Below are 18,303 nucleotides of genomic sequence, written 5' to 3' on the forward strand. Positions count from 1 at the left end.
TCCTCTGGAGGCTTCCCGGGCTTCCAAAGCATCAGCACCCCAGTGTGGTGATTGGGATGGCTTTGGAAGCCCGGGAAGCGGGCACCTGTTTCAGAGGTCGGGGCGGCTTTAGAAGCCCGGGAAGCCGGTGCGGAGGTCGAGGCGGCTTTGGATGCCGCTCCCATCAGAGGACAGTGGGGACAGGAGGCAGAGGGCAATGGGAGCAGCTTTGGAAGCCAGGGAAGCCGAAAGCCACCCCGGCCTCCGCGCCAGGTGCCAGCTTCCAGGCTTCCAAATCCACCCGACCGCCGCACTGAGTGCCAGCTTCCTGGGTTTCCAAAGCATTGTCACCCGGCGCGGCGGTCGGGGCAGTGATGGAAGCCCAGGAATCTGAGCCTCTCTTTTCCTAACCATTAGGGCGAAGAAACAGCATCTTCACCACCAACGGTTTTCATTTCCCGCCCTTTTGCCCTGCCTTTTTGTTTTTGTAGGTCAAAGCTCCGACCACAAGTCGAAGCAAAATTTGGCAGCCGTAGCTTCTCATAACTCGAAATTTTCATAAGTAGGGATGTTTGTTAAAATCGAGCCCCCACTGTATAGAAGAACCTTTCTGTATGCACAACTTCATGTCAGGCCTTCAGCACTACCTGAAGATTCTTTCAAGGGAATCCTTTTACAAAATTGCTCATGACCATGTACTGAAGGTGTTGAAATGCTTGACCAACTATTTATTTATTTATTTATTTAACTTATATGCCGCCCACACTACCCGAAGGTCTCTGGGCGGCTTACAACATTTAAAATACAAAAAGGCAAAATAAAAGGGCAAAATAATTAAAATGCAATTAAAATATATATTCTAAAATTGCCATCAGACCTACAGCTGATATTATTTCAGTTAAAAGCCATTTCTACTGTTGTTTTGCTCTTTCTATAAAGAGGTGCACAAAGAGCTAACTTGCCTCTTGTTAGTTAAGGAAGCTAGTTTGCTCATCTGATATCTATGTATCTTATTATGGACCAAGATGAACAAGTGATGGTACACTCAGCTAAATTTTTAGCACTAATTAGAATTAGATCAATTATGATTTTAAAATACAGGCACTCCTCACTTAACAACCGAATTCCGTTCTTAGGACTCAGTCATTAAGTGAGGAGCTTGAAGGCAGAAACAGGCTAGCCGGAAGAGCTAGCCAGAAGAGCAGCAGCAGGAGTGTTGCTGCCAGCTTGGTGGGAAAAAAAAACCCAAATAAAAGCTTCCACGTTGCTTCTGACTGTTTTGAGTTTGGGCATTTGTCCTCCCTGGTTTGGTGGTGGAAAGAAAGACTGAGATTCCTCACAATGGGGAACTGGTCATGACTCCGAGTGGTCATAAAACAGGTAGGTCATTAAGTGAGGAGTGCCTGTAGTATCCTTTTATAGGTCTACTTGTTTCATTTTGGTACAGGTATATATATCTGAAATACAGTGGTGCCCCGCATAGCGACGTTAATCCGTTCCGGATTAATCGTCGCTATCCAGAAACATCGTTATACGGATGGAAAAACCCCATAGGAATGCATTAAACTTCATTTAATGTGTTCCTACGGGGGGAAAACTTACCGCTAAGCGGGAATCCTCCATCCGGCCGCCATTTTTGCCGCTTCTGTAAGCGAGGGCAACGAAAATGGTTGTGGCGGCCATTTTGGAACCGCCAATTAGCTGTGTGAAAATGGGGCCTTTGGGAGGACCAAAGCCCCCATTTTCACACAGCCGAAGTGCTCACAGCAAAAATGCCACGGGAAAACACACACAAACCACAAACATAACCCACCAGTCCAAACCCACCCTCCAAAACCCACACAGAATTTTTTTAAAAAAAGGACTTGCCGGTCCGAAGCCTCCCGATGCTCTGCTGGCTCCGTGAGTGGCCAGGGCCCCGGCCTGCTCTAGCCTCCCGGCCCTCCGCTGGTTCCGCGCAGCCGGGGGCGAGCGGCCAGGGCCCCGGCCTGCTCTAGCCGCCCGGTGCTCCGCTGCCTTTGGAGCTTTCAAAGGGCTTCCTCCAATGTCGGCGAAAGCCCTTTGAAACCTCTGAAAGCACCGATCACTGCAGCGAGGACCCCCAGGGAGGTCTCCCATGGTGGTGTGCAAGCCCTGGGAGACCTCCCTGGGGGTCCCCACCACCGCGATGGGGGGCTTCGGAGCTCTCTGAAGCCAAAAAGGCAGGGAGAAAGTGCAGGAAGTTCGAACTTCCCACACTTTCTCCCTGCCTTTTTGGCTTCGGAAGCAAGCCGGCGTGCCAGGGAGGAATCATCTCCCTCCTTGCAAGCAATGCTGGGTCCTCCTCACGCTGCTCATCCCAGCGCAAGGAGGACCCAGCGTTGCTTGCAAGGAGGGAGACAATTCCTCCCTGCCTGGCTGGCTTGCTTTTCCAAAGGAGAAGTCAGCCAGCGGCCAAGGAGAAATCGTCCCTCCTTGCAAGCAACGCTGGGTCCTCGCGCCAGCTGAACTCAGCCCAACGCGAGGAGGACCCAGCGTTGCTTGCACAGAGGGAGACAATTCCTCCCTGCCTGGCTGGCTTGCTTCTCCTTTGGAAAAGCAAGCCAGCCAGGCAGGGAGGAATTGTCTCCCTCCTTGCAAGCAACGCTTGCAACCAAAGGAGAAAATGCCGGCCGGCGCTTCAAAGCAGCCACGGGAGAGACCTCGCCCACGCCCACTCCGACGCGCCCGCCCCGAAAATGCCAGCCGGCGCTTCAGAGCAGCCGTGGGAGAGACCTCGCCCGCGCCCGCTCTGATGCGCCCGCCCCAAAAATGCCAGCCGGTGCTTAAGAGCGGCCGCGGGAGAGACCTTGCCTGCAGCCGCTCCAACACACCCGCCGGGGGCCTATGGGGAAAAATCACAAAGCGATCGCTTTTGCGATCGCAAAAAACAAATCGCTATGCAGATTTGTCGTTAAACGGGGCACTCATTATGCGAGGCACCACTGTATATGCATTTATTTACATCTTACATCTTTGTGAATTTTATATTCATCTTGCTAAGGCATATGACTAATGCAAATAAAATGCTAACTAACTGGAACCTATTGGTAGTTCTTAGGATTGTCCCTGATTCTGCTGTTTCAGCTGCTTCTGCCCTAGCTCTCTGGAAGTATTTTTCTCATCTAATGCAAAGTGATAATATTGGCACCAAGAACACCCATCACGTGTGGAATTGCTAGCTAGTCTGGAACAGTATGTGAAATTGTTGTTTTATTTATTTATTTTTTCTAATCTACCAACTTTTTCCAGAATGCATCAGGAAGGGTATTTTTCCCCCACATCAGAAATATTCTATAGTATGTAAAATGAAGGTATCACATTTGTCATAGTTAAAATGAACTTATAACTGTTGTTGGGAGAGATGCAATGTTGCATTAAAACAATACTGTCAAAAGGAAGCTGAGTGAAAAATCTGTGATGACAATATACTAAATCCATAGCTAATGTAAATATGATTAAGGTAGTTTACGTAGATACTTGGACACTCATTTGCCCTAGTGTAGCTTACAACATTTCCAGAATCAGTATTGGTAATTAATTGTTGAATCTACTCTTGGGATAATTGGAATAATAGCAATACAGCTGCATGTCTCAAATGAATTAATGGCCATAATCCTTTTGTTGTTTATTTTAGCTTTGTGTAACTTGTCACAGCTACTTGAGGTGTCAGTGCTCATCTGAGTCACATATCTGGTCATTCACTAAATTACATGCTTAACTGATTGGACTCCAGACAGTTTAGTAAAGTTTCAATTAATTCCTTACTCTCCTTACTGTTTTTTGGGGGGTGGGGAAAAATCAATAGAGAGAAAATTAATATTTTCTAAAACTATTTCCTTAACATACCTGACTACAGTCTTGCATGCTATCCTTATAATGGTCCAAGCGACGACACTCAATGTAGCCTTCAACTCCCACAATAAGTCACTTCTTACCATCATGATGTCTAACAATGTAAGTTTTGGATTTATGTAACACTTGACTCAAAGTTTAAGAAAATGTTGCCCTTATAGTTGTGTCATATGTTTGATTTTGTAAATTATCCCTTTTAAAATATGTTCTTTAAAAAATATGAAATAAGTACATTTGCTTTCTTTAAATTGCAGTTTGTTGAAATAAAAGGAAGTGTATTCAAGAAGTTTGAGAAAAACAATCTCTTTCAGATGTCAAACAGTGGTATGTATATTTATGAGTGTTACATGCTTTTATTAATCCACTTTTTTGATATAATTTTGTGGAAATTGTACATGAATACAATATATAAAAAGGTGAAGTTAGTGTAGAAAGATCTACATTATCTACATTATTGAGGTACTCATCTATAGTAAAAAAAAAGGTAATGTAGATGGAGTTGGGGGTTTTCACACATCAATCCTCTGCCCAGTCCATATGTTGAGTAAACACAGTAAATAGGATTCTACAAGCAAAATCAAAAGATAGGAGTGCCCCAAACAAAAAATTACAACTATGAAACTGGACCTCATTTGTATCTCTCCTCCAAGATCTTGGCTTTGTGGTAAACCTGCAAAAATTCAAGTTAACGCCTACAAAACTAATCCATTATATAGGAGCAGGACTCCAGACATGCTCAAGCGTTTCTCCCAACAAACAAATGTCTCAATTTAATGGTTGTTGTGGGTTTCTTGGGCTCTTCGGCCATGTTCTGAATGTTGTTCTTCCTGATGTTTTGCTAGTCTCTGTGGCCGGCATCTTAAGAGGACTGGAGTAGGAACTCTGTCCATGCTGTGTTGCTGTTTGTTGTATCGTTGAGTATTTCTAGCTGTGGGAACAGCTTTTGTCCTTTTCAGGAGATAGGGTGATCAGTGTGTTTTTGTTGTAATAAGGGCGGAGAGATTATCTGTCACTGTGATTGATGGGTGTCATTAGCTGGTCTTTTTTGTACAACGATCCCTGGTCCTTGTGGCTGGGTAGAGTTTGTTGACCTTTCGCAGGCTGTATTGGAAGCCAGGCTTTGTTTAGTTTGAGGCCTCTTTTTTTGTTGAAGTTCTGTTGATGTTTATGGATTTCAATGGCTTCCCTGTGCAGTCTAACATAATGATGGCTGGTGTTCTCCAGTACTTCAGTATTTTGAAATAGAATTTCATGTCCAACTTGTTTTAGGGCATGTTCAGCTACTGCTGATTTTTCCAGTTGTTTTAGTTTGCAGTGTCTCTCATGTTCTCTGATTCTGGTGTGAATGCTGCATTTTGTGGTTCCAATATACAGTACAGTGGTGCCTCGCTTAACGAGCGCCCTGTACAGCGATGAATTCGCATAGCGATCCCTTTTCCGGGATCGCTAATGCGAAGGCATCGCGTTGGCCCCAATGGGCGAAATTCGCATAGCGAAGATCGGTAAGCGTTTCGCTTACCGACCTTCGCTTTGCGACCCGTGGATCAGCTGTTCAGCGGGTCCAAAATGGCCGCCGGAACAGCCGAAATGGCTGCGCGCAGCGTTTTTGCGCCCTCCCCTCACTTACCGGGGGGGAAACGCTGTGCCCGGCCCTTTCGGCTGCTCCGGCGGCCATTTTGAAGCTGCTGAACAGCTGATCCGCGGTCTCGCTGCGGCCGAAATGGCCGTGCGCAGTGTTTTTGCGCCCTCCCCTCACTTACCGGGGGGGGAAACACTGTGCCCGGCCCTTTCGGCTGCTCCGGCGGCCATTTTGAAGCCACTGAACAGCTGATCTGCGGTCTCACTGCGGCCGAAATGGCCGCGCGCAGCGTTTTTGCGCCCTCCCCTCACTTACTGAGGGCGCGAAAATGGCTGCCGGACCCGGAAAACATCACTGTACGGTGAGTTTTCTGCCAATTTGGAACGCATTAAACGATGTTTAATGCATTCCAGTGGCTTTTTTTGATCCTTACAGCGATGTTTTTGCATAGCGAAGATTAATTCGGAACGGATTAACCTCGCTATGCGAGGCACCACTGTATACCTGTCCACAACTGCAAGGTATCCAGTACACTTCTGCAGTGGTGAGGGGGTCCCTTTTGTCCTTTGCTGACCATAACATTTGTTGTATTTTTGTGGCGGGTCTGAATAGTGTGTGTAGGTTGTGTTTTTTCAAAAGTTCCCCCATGCAGTCTGTGACCCCTTTTGATGTATGGCAGAAATACTTTATTTGTGGGTGGCTGTTTTTCCTCTTCAGTTTGGTGTTGTTTTCTTGGTTTGATGGCTCTTGTGATTTCATTTTTGGAGTAGCCATTTGCCTGTAGGGCCCAGTTAAGATGGTTGAGTTCATTGCTGAGAAACTGAGCTTCACAGTTCTGATTTGCCCGGTCTACCAGTGTTTTGATTATGCCTCTTTTCTGTTGTGGGTGGTGGTTGGAGTTTTTGTTTAGGTATCGGTCTGTGTGGGTGGGTTTTCTGTAGACCTTGTGTCCCAATAGGAAGTCAGTTTTGCGTACGACCATAACATCTAAGAACGGGAGTTGGCCCTCTATTTCTTTTTCCCTGGTGAATCTGAAGATGCCGGCCACACTGATGAAATGCCAGGAATAACAACCATCAGAACATGGCCAAAGAGCCTGAAAAACCGACGACAACCATCAGATCCCGGCCATGAAAGCCTTTGAGAATATGTCTCAATTTAACTTCTTTATTCCATGCCTTCACTCCTCATACACTTGTATATTAACAGTCCAACGTGTCTTAGGCACTATGGCCTCCATGACTGCTGTGGTCCAACATGTCTTCCTCAAAATGAGGTCACTTCAGGCATGATTTCTGGCCTTATTCAACCCGCTGACAGACCCCCACCACATACTCTACTGAGGGTCAATCCAGAACTCACCTCCCAGCTTTCATGGTGGCGCTCCACTCAAAACTTAATGATGGGATGACCTTTTCAACAAGCTAGAACTCTTAGCAGTAATAAAAGCCTGCAAGGCTTTCAAAAACCATCTCATTGACAAGATGGTCCAAATAGTCACAGACAACACCACCACGATGTACTATATTCTCAAACAAGGGGGTACTCCCCAAGTCTCTTTTTGTCTTGCTGTCAACCTGTGGGAATGGTGCCTCTCCCATCACATCTGTCTCATGGCAATGCACACATTTGTCTCACAGTCACGACAACAATCTGGCAGATTTGCCCAGTTGCAAAGGAACTCAAGTCCACAAGTGGGAACTAGTCCAGACTGTCTTTCTCTCCCTGTTCACATGTTTGGGAACACCCACCATTGACCTCTTTGCTTCCCAAACAAACAGGAAATGCAAACATTACTGTTCCCATGCAGGAGTTGGTAAGAACTCCCACAGCAATGCATTTATCGGCTGTTGGCCCAAATCACTCACTTACCTCTTTCCACCATTCCCACTCCTCCAAAAGGTAGTAGTCCCCCTTCAACAGGAGAGGCTCAATACCATCCTGATAGCTCAGTGGTGGCCGCAACAGCCATGGTTCTCCACCAGCTGTCATCCGACATTTTATCACCTGCCCGCCTGCCTCATCTGCTTACAGAAGACAAAAATCAAATTCTCCACCCAGATCTCACTGCCCTTCATCTCGCAGCATGGAGGATTTTGACTCCCTGATGAATGTCCTTCATCATGCAAAGAAACCCTCAGCTAGAAAGGCCTACATGTATAAATGAAGAAAATTCCAATCATTCACTGCAGTGTCATCACTACCTTCAACCAACCCTTCTCTTACAATAAGAGCCTCGTGGCGCAGTGGTTAAAACGCTGTACTGCAGCTAAAACTGTGCTCACGACCTGGGGTTCAAATCCCAGGTAGCCGGCTCAAGGTTGACTCAGCCTTCCATCCTTCCGAGGTCGGTAAAATGAGTACCCAGCTTGCTGGGGGGGGCAATGTGTAGCCTGTATAATTAAAAAATTGTAAACCGCCGGGAGAGTGCTTGTAGCGCTATGGGGCAGTATATAAGTCCAATAAATAAATAAAATAAATAAACTGTCCTTCTTTTTCTATTGCAGCTAAAAACTAAGGGCCTTTTTCTTTCTTCTCTCAAAGTCTACCTTTCGGTGATTATGACTTATCAACCTGGTCTGGCCCACGCCAGGACCAGCATTGGGCCGAGGACCAGGGGTTGGGGACCGCTGCCTTTTCTTATTATTATTGTTTTTAATAACTTGGGATAGGGTCTGGGATACAAAAGATAAGGCGAAGAGGGATTGGGGTTATGAGGAAGAGGAGACACAAAAATATATTAACATCCATCCTATTCACATTGTCATCCCAAAATTCCATTTCTGCTTTTCTGCCTTCTGGATTTTAATCCACATTTTGTTCTGTGTTATTCAAACATTATTTGGTGATTCTAACAATTTGTAAAATAAGTCCCATCTTTCCATTGCCTTTTGCAAAGGACAGTCCTTCATTACTTCTGATAATATGTCCATTTCTGCCGCTTCTCTTATCTTCTCTATAAGATCTTGTTTCGGTACCATTGGACTTTTCCAGTTGTTAGCATATAAAATTCTAGCTGCAATAACTATATATGTAGATATGGCTTTCTTTGCTTTATCTGTATTATCTGGTATCATAGGCAATAAAAACAGTTCTGGTGTTAGTGGGACCTTACAAAGCAATATTTCTTGAAATACCTAATGCACTTCTTTCCAATTTTGTTTCGCTGCTCTGCAGGTCCACCACATATGATAATAACTTCCCACATGTGCTTCACATTTCCAACAGGAATTTGATATGTCTGTATATATTTTCAATAGTTTTTCTGGAGTCATGTGTCATCTATAAAACATCTTGTAAATATTTTCTTTAAAACTGATCGATTTTGTAAGCTTTATATTCTTTTGCCATATTTGTAACCATTGATCAATATCAATGTTATGACCTGTGTTTTGTGCCCACTTAATAATGCACTCTTTAACCATTTCATCTTGCATTTTAATTTCTAGCAGGTAGTTATACATTTTCTTAATTATTTTATCTTTTGAACCTAATAGGAGTTTATCAAATGTCGTTGGTTCTAGATATATACCCTCTATTTTATCCTTCCTGTATCTAGATTCCAGCTGTGCTCTGTTCACCAGTCTGTGTGAATATTCTGTGTCTCTAACTCTCCGTTAGACCTTAATGCATAATCCTTTTTTAGTAAATATTGGTATCTTAAAAAATTTTCTTTCGTCATAAGATTAAGGGTGTGTATAAGCCTCTATAGGTGATGCCCATACTGGTGTTTTTTGGTAAATTTGTTGTGTGACCTTTTTCCAAGTTCCCAATAAAGCTCTTATATGTGAATTAAAGTGTTTTTGCTCTTTATGCTTTTTATACCATAAAAAAGCATGCCAGCCAAATTGCAGATCGTCCTTCCAAACTGAGTAATCTGTCATTTTCCAAAATTATCCACTCCCTTATCCAAACTAACACACAGGACTGATAATACAATACCCAATCTGGAAGTCCAAGACCCGCCCTCTCTTTTGCATCTTGCATTGCTTTTATTTTAATTCTTGTTTTTTTTCCTTGCCATATAAATCTCATGATTATCTTATTAAGGTCTTGAAAAAAGGACTGTTTTAGTATTATAGGGATTGTCTGAAATAAAAAAATAGGATTTTTGACAAGACATTCATTTTGATCGTTGCAGTTCTTCCCAACAATGATAGTTGTAATTTATCCCATCTCTCCAAATTATTCTGTATCTCCTTTATCAGTTTCATATAGTTATCTTTGAATAGTGTGCTCATCTTCCTTGTAATTTGGGTCCCTAGATATCTAATTCTCTTTTTCTCTTGAAAATTTGTCTTCTCAACTAACTCCTGTCGTTCTGCTGCCTTAATGGTCATTGACATTAGTCCTTCGACACCTTGCAAGGGCCTGTTTGAGCCCCTTGCATCAAACTGACTCAGATTACTTACCTTTAAGACAGCATTCCTTGTAGCCATCACGTCAGCTCAACATGCTAGTGAACCAGCAGTCTTAAGGTCTGACTACCCTTATCTCCAGATAGGGTCAAAATCTTTGTAGATATTTCTTTCCTGCCCAATGTTGTCTCCCAGTTTCACCTATCCCAATCCTTGGTTCTTCCGTCCTTTTTTCCTTCTCCCTCTAATCCTCAAGAAAGGATTCTCCATACATTGGATGTTAGATGGGCACTGGCCTTCTATATAGCCCGCACCCAATCTTTCAGATTCTGAGCTAGACAACTTCCTGCTAAAGGTCTCCAAGTTACCTCACAGTGAATATCCAAATGTGTTGTGTCTGCCATCCAGATTGCTTATCAGCTTTCTTGAGTTCCAGTGCCACAGAATATCCACCCTCACTCTACCAGGACATTGGTGACATCCACAGCATTTCTTCGAGGAATTCCCCCTCAATGACATCTGTGCCTCTGCCACATGGTCACAGCCGTCCACGTTTATCAATCACTATCGATTGGACGTTCAGCAGAAATCTGATGCTGCTTTTTGATGTGCTATGTTGTCATCTACCTTGGTGTGACACCCTCCTCCGGGTAAGGTAGCTTGTTAGTCACCCAGAATGTGATTCACAGAGGCCAAGAAGAAGAATGACAGTTTACCTAACTGTAACTGTAGTACTTTGAGTGGACCTCTGTGATTCCCACATCCCGAACCTGATCTGGTATAATCTAAACCAAATCCCTTATGAATACACAGTGGATGTGAAGAACAGATTTAAGGAATTAGATTTGGTGGACAGAGTGCTGGAAGAACTATGGATGGAGGCTCGTAACATTGTACAGGAGGCAGCAACAAAAACCATCCCAAAGAAAAGGAAATGCAGGAAAGCAAAGTGGCTGTCCAACAAGTTCTTACAAATAGAGAAGAGAAGGGAAACAAAATGCAAGGGAGATAGGGAAAATTACAGAAAATTGAATGCAGACTTCCAAATAGCAAAGAGAGACAAGAGGGTCTTCTTAAATAACAGTGCAAAGAAACAGAGGAATATAATAGAAACGGAAAAACCAGAGATCTGTTCAAGAAAATTGGAGATATTAAAGGAACATATTGTGCAAAGATGGACATGATAAAGGACGAAAATGGTAGAGACCTAACAGAAGCAGAAGACATCAAGACGAAGTGGCAAGCATACACAGAAGAATTATACCAGAAAGATCTGGATATCCTGGACAAACCAGATAGTGTAGTTGCTAAGCATGAGCCAGACATCCTGGAGAGTGAAGTCAAGTGGGCCTTAGAAAGCATGGCTAACAACAAGGCCAGTGGAGGTGATGGCATTCCACTTCAACTATTTAAAATCTTAAAAGATGATGCTGTTAAGGTGCTACACTCAATATTTATTTATTTATTTATTTATTTATTTATTTATTGGACTTATATACCGCCCCATAGCGCTACAAGCACTCTCCGGGCGGTTTACAATTTTAATTATAAAGGCTACACATTGCCCCCCCCCCAGCAAGCTGGGTACTCATTTTACCGACCTCGGAAGGATGGAAGGCTGAGTCAACCTTGAGCCGGCTACCTGGGATTTGAACCCCAGGTCGTGAGCACAGTTTTAGCTGCAGTACAGCGTTTTAACCACTGCGCCACGAGGCTCAATATGCCAGCAAGTTTGGAAAACTCTGCAGTGGCCAGAGGATTGGGACGATCAGTCTACATCCCAATCCCAAAGAAGGGAAGTGCCAAAGAATACTCCAACTACCATACAATTGCATTCATTTCACATGCTAGCAAGGTTATGCTCAAAATCCTACAAGGTAGGCTTCAGCAGTATGTTGAACGAGAACTCTTGATGGGGCAGAAGAACTCGAGACCAAATTGCTAACATGCACTGGATTGTAGAGAAAGCCAGAGAGTTCCAGAAAAACATGTGCTTCTGCTTCATTGACTATGCATAAGCCTTTGACTGTGTGGACCACAGCAAACTATGGTAAGTTCTTAAAATGGGAGTGCCTGACCACCTTACCTATTTAGAAATCTATATGGGAAAGGAAGCAACAGTTAGAACTGGATATGGAACAACTGATTGGTTCAAAATTGGGAAAGGAGTACAAGGTTGTATATTGTCTTCCTGCTTATTTAACTTATATGCAGAATACATCATGCGAAAGGCGGGACTGGAGGAATCCCAAGCCGGAATTAAGATTGCCGGAAGAAATATTAACAGCCTCAAATAAGCAGATGATACCACTCTGATGGCAGAAAGTGAGGAGGACTTAAAGAACCTCTTAATGAGGGTGAAAGAGGAGAGCGCCAAAAATGGTCTGCAGCTCAACATTAAAAAAAACCCCTAAGATCATGGCCACAGGTCCCATCACCTCCTGGCAAATAGAAGGGAAAGATATGGAGGCAGTGACAGATTTTACCTTCTTGTGCTCCATGATCACTGCAGATGGTGACAGCAGCTACGAAATTAAAAGACCCCTGCTTCTTGGGAGGAAAGCAATGACAAACCTCGACAGCATCCAGAAAAACATCTACTTCTGCTTCATTGACAATGCAAAAGCCTTTGACTGTGTGGACCACAACAAACTATGGCAAGTTCTTAAAGAAATGGGAGTGCCTGACCACCTTATCTATCTACTGAGAAACCTATATGTGGGACAGGAAGCAACAGTTAGAACTGGATATGGAACAACTGATTGGTTCAAAATTGGGAAAGGATTACGACAAGGCTGTATATTGTCTCCCAGCTTATTTAACTTATATGCAGAATACATCATGCGGAAGGCTGGACTGGAGGAATCCCAAGCCGGAATTAAGATTGCCGGAAGAAATATCAACAACCTCCGATATGCAGATGACACCACTCTGATGGCAGAAAGTGAGGAGGAACTAAAGAACCTTGTAATGAGGGTGAAAGAAGAGAGTGCAAAAAATGGTCTGAAACTCAACATCAAAAAAACTAAGATCATGGCCACTGGTCCCATCACCTCCTGGGAAATAGAAGGGGAAGATATGGAGGCAGTGACAGATTTTATTTTCCTGGGCTCCATGATCACTGCAGATGGAGACAGCAGCCACGAAATTAAAAGACGCCTGCTTCTTGGGAGGAAAGCGATGACAAACCTCGACAGCATCTTAAAAAGCAGAGACATCACCTTGCCAACAAAGGTCCGCATCGTCAAAGCTATGGTTTTCTGGTAGTGTATGGAAGTGAGAGCTGGACCATAAAGAAGGCTGATTGCCGAAGAATTGATGCTTTTGAATTGTGGTGCTGGAGGAGACTCTTGAGAGTCCCCTGGACTGCAAAGAGAACAAACCTCTCCATTTTGAAGGAAATCATCCCCGAGTGCTCACTGGAAGGACAGATACAGAAGCTGAGGCTTCAATACTTTGGCCATCTCATGAGAAGAGAAGACTCCCTGGAAAAGACCCTGATGTTAGGAAAGTGTGAAGGCATGAGGAGAAGGGGATGACAGAGGATGAAATGGTAGTACAGTGTCATCAGAGCTACCAACATGAATTTGACCCAACTGTGGGAGGCAGTGGAAGACAGGAGAGCCTGGCATGCTCTGGTCCATGGGGTCATGAAGAGTTGGACATGAATTAACAACTAAACAACAACATGTCAATTCCTTTTGTAGATTTGATGCATATGAGCTGTGCTTACAGATCAACATTTATTAAACATGTTCAGGTTAATAGAGTGCTACCTTTTGAATTTTTATATCCTACATATATCTAGTCACTTTGTTCACTAAGTACATTTTGTAAGCATAAGTTTTTTGGAATTTGTGGACTATACCTTCCAGATGTTTGCAGAAATTCCTGCAGCCAGACTTCTGAGGACTTTAATCAAGAAATGGAAGTCCTGACAAATGATTTCAAGTTTTTAAACTGGTGGATCCAGGCTCTGGAACCTGTGTTTGTCCTTTGGAGAGTGAGTAGGCAGGGTTATGAAAATTGGAAGGGATAATGGGTGTAGTACATGTGCCCATTAGGAAGCCTCTCAAAAACAACAGATCCATAATCACTTGTTAGTCCCATCCATCCATTGCCGGTATCTTCTCCACAGAACAGAAATGGCTACCAGAGTCTCAATTTATCATTTTGAGAACTTCAAAACACCTGTGAGGATTTTCATTCCTTGATTAAAGACCTCAGGAGTCTGGTTATGGAGAATTCCTGCAGACTTCTGCGGACTGATGTCCACTAATTCTGAATAAGAGATGGCTAACATTCTCTTTTTTAATAGAGGCACTTTTAACTGTAAACTATTAGAGTGGTCGCAATGACCAGATAGGTGGGGTATAAATTGAATAAATAAATAAATAATGTAAATAATGTAAGTAGTGTAAAGTTCTTTCTTTGATCTAGTATTCTACATAGGTAGAACTACTGTTCTGTAGTAGTTCAAAATGGTGCAGAGACTTAACTTTTTTTGGTAAATTATTTTTAAATACAGGTGTTTATACAGATCCAGTGAACAAGGGAACCAGTCTTATGGGATCCTATTAATTTCATATTTCATCTCTGATAATTGCAGTCACCTCAACATACATTAAATACATGTAAAGGACTAGAAATCCATTATTCCTCTATTAAGAGGTTGTGGCTGCAATATCATATACTCTCTAGGATATGAGTGGGCCAAGGTAGAAATGTTTTTGACTTATAACTCCCATTAGCTGTAGCCAGCATAGTCAATACCAAGGGATCGTTTGAGTTGTACTTCAGAAAATATTGGAGAATCACAGTTAGAGTGAACCGTGTTGAACACAGTTCTGAGTAAACATGCATAAGATTTGTGATTATCATTAGTTTATCAGTTTCCTTCATATAGAGTTAGCACTAATATTTGAATGAAGCCAGCTTTTAGTGTAATATTACAGAGCATGGCTTTCATTGTATGAAGTATGTTCTTTTTTCTATGCAGAAATGAAATTAGATAGAAATCTTAGAATTATATGGAACAGACAAACAAACCCAACTTATTTCAAATGTCAGCATGAATTTAGTGAAATAATCGAACAATTTTGAATCCATTGGCAGCAATATAAACTTGTTACTTGTTTTGCAGGGCTAAGTAATGCATTCTTCTCTCCCTCATCCACTGTGAAACAGTGGCTGAAATCCTGTTGTGCATTTATGGTGCATAACCTAAATGATGTCAGCATCAGACAATGGAAATCTTTGATTTAATTTAAAACTTCCTATTCCCCCATGCCCTTTCAGGTTCCAATGCTTCCTACGGCTGCCTTTTGCCCTGTAGAATCCTTTGAGAGCCTTGGGATGGGAATGGATAGCATTTGCTATCAGAAAATTACTGCCAGCTGTTGGATCAGGACCATGATGTTGATCTGGTGGAAATGTTCCCATATAACAAAATCCCCCTGTCCCAAGGCTTCCAAGGTTTTCCCAAGGGCAAAAGGGATCTGTCGGGAGCCTGAGAATTGGAAGAAGGAGGTTAGGAAGTTTTAGATTAGATTAAATTATATTAAATTAAAATGTTCATTACTGTATGACAATGTTAGCCTGGTTGCACAGTGTAAAGTTACACCAGCAGGATTTCAGGCAGTATTTAAGAAATCACTAGTGTGTTCTTGCCAGTGGTTCTTTAATATTGTAATTCTAGAAAAAATATTTTTAAAAATACATTTTTCTTTTTAGATATCAAGGAGAGATTCACCAACTATGTGCTGTTACTGATAGTTTGCCTAAGAAATATGGAACAATTTTCGTGGAATCCAGGTAAAGTCTGCTTCCAGAGAAGAAATAGAAAAGAGAAGAAATCAAGTATATTACTTTGCATTTACTCCTGATTGCATAACAATAATTCTTTCATACTAGTTTCTTTATAGGAGTGAATTATCAGATTAATTATTTGACTATTATTCTTGCTTTATTCCTGTATCTTTATTATTTGAGTTCTCTCAATACATAATTCAAATTACATTTTGATTGCCATTTGTTAATGAGTGAACTGCTTTAATGCAGGTTAAAGTGTTACATACTGAATCGCGAATAACATGGCATACCAGATTCTGTTGTTACTCGCCTTCCACTTACAGAGACCCTAAAAATAAGTGATCTCCAAAATTTCCCGTTTTCAACTCCCTGCTCAGCTCTTGTAAACTCAAGCCTATGGCTTCCTTTAGGTAGTCAGTCCATCTCATATTTGGTCTTCCTCTTTTCCTGCTGCTTTCAACCTTTTCCAATATTTTTGTCTTCGAAAGAACCCTGCTACATGTATTGTCGTGAGACACATGTGATGGGAGAGGCACCATTCCCACAGGTCAACAGCAAGATAAAGGAACCTGTGTCCAAAGTAGGACAACTTCAATTTCAATGTTTTTGCCTCCAGAGATAGTTTAGGCATGACCTGATCTAGGAACCACTTCTTTGTCTTCTTGGCGCCCCAATGTATAGCTCTCCTCCAGCACCATATTTCAAATGGATCAGTTTTTTTCCTGGCAGCTTTCTTAACTGTCCAGCTGTCACACCCATGCATAGTGATCAGAAATACAAGAGTGTAGATGATCTTGGTCTTGGTGACACATCTGTACACTAGTCAGGCTTGCCATATGATATGTTCTGTATACAGATTGAACAGACAAAGGGATAAAATGCATCCTTCTTTAACATCTTCCCCAGAGCCTGGTAGTGTCAAGTACTGTCTTGTTAGAGAACCCATTGTTAGCACAGTATTACAGATTTTACCCTTCATCTTATATACACTAAATCAATATTTTTATCAATAGGGAACTTGCCAAGTAGCATAGAAAAAGAAGTTATGTTGGCTGTACCATTCAGGTCAAACACAGAGAACGGTTATTATTTGGTTTTGTGTCTGTTCTGGTCCTCAGACACAAACTGAATGAGCCAATTATTCAGGATTACACACTTTATGTCCATTAGTATATTATGTCCACTTGGTGACAAAAAGCCACATTTTGTTTAGAATGCACTCCTGCAAGCCATTGAAAATGTCACTTCCTACTAGTCTTCCAAAACTCAGCCCAGGCTTGGGTGCCTTTACTGTTGCCCTTTGGAGGAACTGGGAAAAGGGGTAATTACAACTTTGCCTATTGCTGTCTTCCCTTCATGTACAGTATATCACAGAAGTGAGTACACTCCCTCACATTTCATTAATATTTTAGCATAACTTTTCATGTGACAACACTGAAGAAATTGCAGTTGGCTACAATGTAAAGCAGTGAGTATACAGCTTGTGTATCACAGTGTAAGTGTGCTGTCCCCTCAAAATAACACACAACCATTAATTTCTAAACCGCTGGCAACTAAATTGAGTACACCCCTAAGTGACAATATCCAAATTGGGCACAAAGTGTCAATATTTTGTGTAGCCACCATTATTTTCCAGGACTGCCTTAACCCTCTTAAGCATAGAGTTCACCAGAGCTTCACAGGTTGCCACTGGAGTCCTCTTCCACTCCTCCATGACATCATAGAGCTGGTGGATGTTAGAGACCTTGCGCACCTCCACCTTCCATTTCAGGATGCCCCACAGATGCTCAGGAGACATGCTTGACCAGTCCATCACCTTTACCCTAAGCTTCTTTAGCAAGGCAGCGGTCATTTTGGAGGTGTGTTTGGGGTCATTATCATGTTGGAATACTGCCCTGCGGCCCAGTCTCCGAAGGGAAGGGATTATGCTCTGCTTCAGTATGTCACAGTACATGTCGGCATTCATGGTTCCCTCAATGAACTGTAGCTTCCCAGTGCCAGCAGCACTCATGCAGCCCCAGACCTTGACACTCCCACCACCATGCTTGACTGTAGGCATGACATACACATCTTTGTACTCCTCACCTGGTTGCCACCACACACGCTTGACACCATCTGAACCAAATAAGTTGATCTTGGTCTCACCGGACCACAGGACATGGTTCAAGAAATCCATTTCCTTAATCTGCTTTTCTGCAGCAAACCGTATGCGGGCTTTCTTGTGCATAATCTTTAGAAAAGGCTTCCTTCTGGGACGACAGCCCTGAAGATCTATTTGATGAAATGTGCAGCATATGGTCTGAACACTGACAAGCTGTCCCCCACCCCCACCCCTTCAACCTCTGCAGCAATGCTGGCAGCACTCATATGTCTATTTCCAAAGCCAACCTCTGTATATGATGTTGAGCACGGGCACTCAACTTCTTTGGTCGACCATGGCGAGGCCTGCTCTGAGTGAAACCTGTCCTGTTAAACCACTGTATGGTCTTGGCCACCGTGCTGCAGCTCAGTTTCAGAGCTTTGGCAAGCTTCTTATAGCTAGGCCATCTTTATGTGGAGCAACAATTCATTTTTTCAGATCCTCAGATAGTTCATTACCATGAGGTGCCATATGGAACTTCCAGTGGCCACGCTGAGAGAATGAGATCGATAACACCTGCTCCTCCTTCACACCTGAGACTTGTGACACTAATGGGTCTCATG

At 42.9% G+C, this 18,303-nt stretch overlaps 1 protein-coding gene across 5 annotated transcripts in view; it reads left to right on the forward strand.

Annotated features, from left to right (window-relative positions):
* Positions 1-18,303, forward strand: part of TAPT1 (transmembrane anterior posterior transformation 1) — a 165,451-nt gene that overhangs the window by 107,709 nt on the left and 39,439 nt on the right. For 4 of the 5 annotated variants that reach the window (XM_020806574.3, XM_020806575.3, XM_073001067.2 and 1 more), the window contains 3 exons: positions 3,857-3,954; positions 4,107-4,176; positions 15,523-15,603. In XM_020806574.3, coding sequence (XP_020662233.2) covers positions 3,857-3,954; positions 4,107-4,176; positions 15,523-15,603 — 249 coding nt within the window. The remainder of the gene's footprint in view (positions 1-3,856; positions 3,955-4,106; positions 4,177-15,522; positions 15,604-18,303) is intronic. The other variant, XM_020806576.3, reaches the window with a different exon arrangement.

The sequence above is a fragment of the Pogona vitticeps genome, chromosome 5 (genome assembly GCF_051106095.1).
Source record: "Pogona vitticeps strain Pit_001003342236 chromosome 5, PviZW2.1, whole genome shotgun sequence".
NCBI lineage: Eukaryota > Metazoa > Chordata > Lepidosauria > Squamata > Agamidae > Pogona > Pogona vitticeps.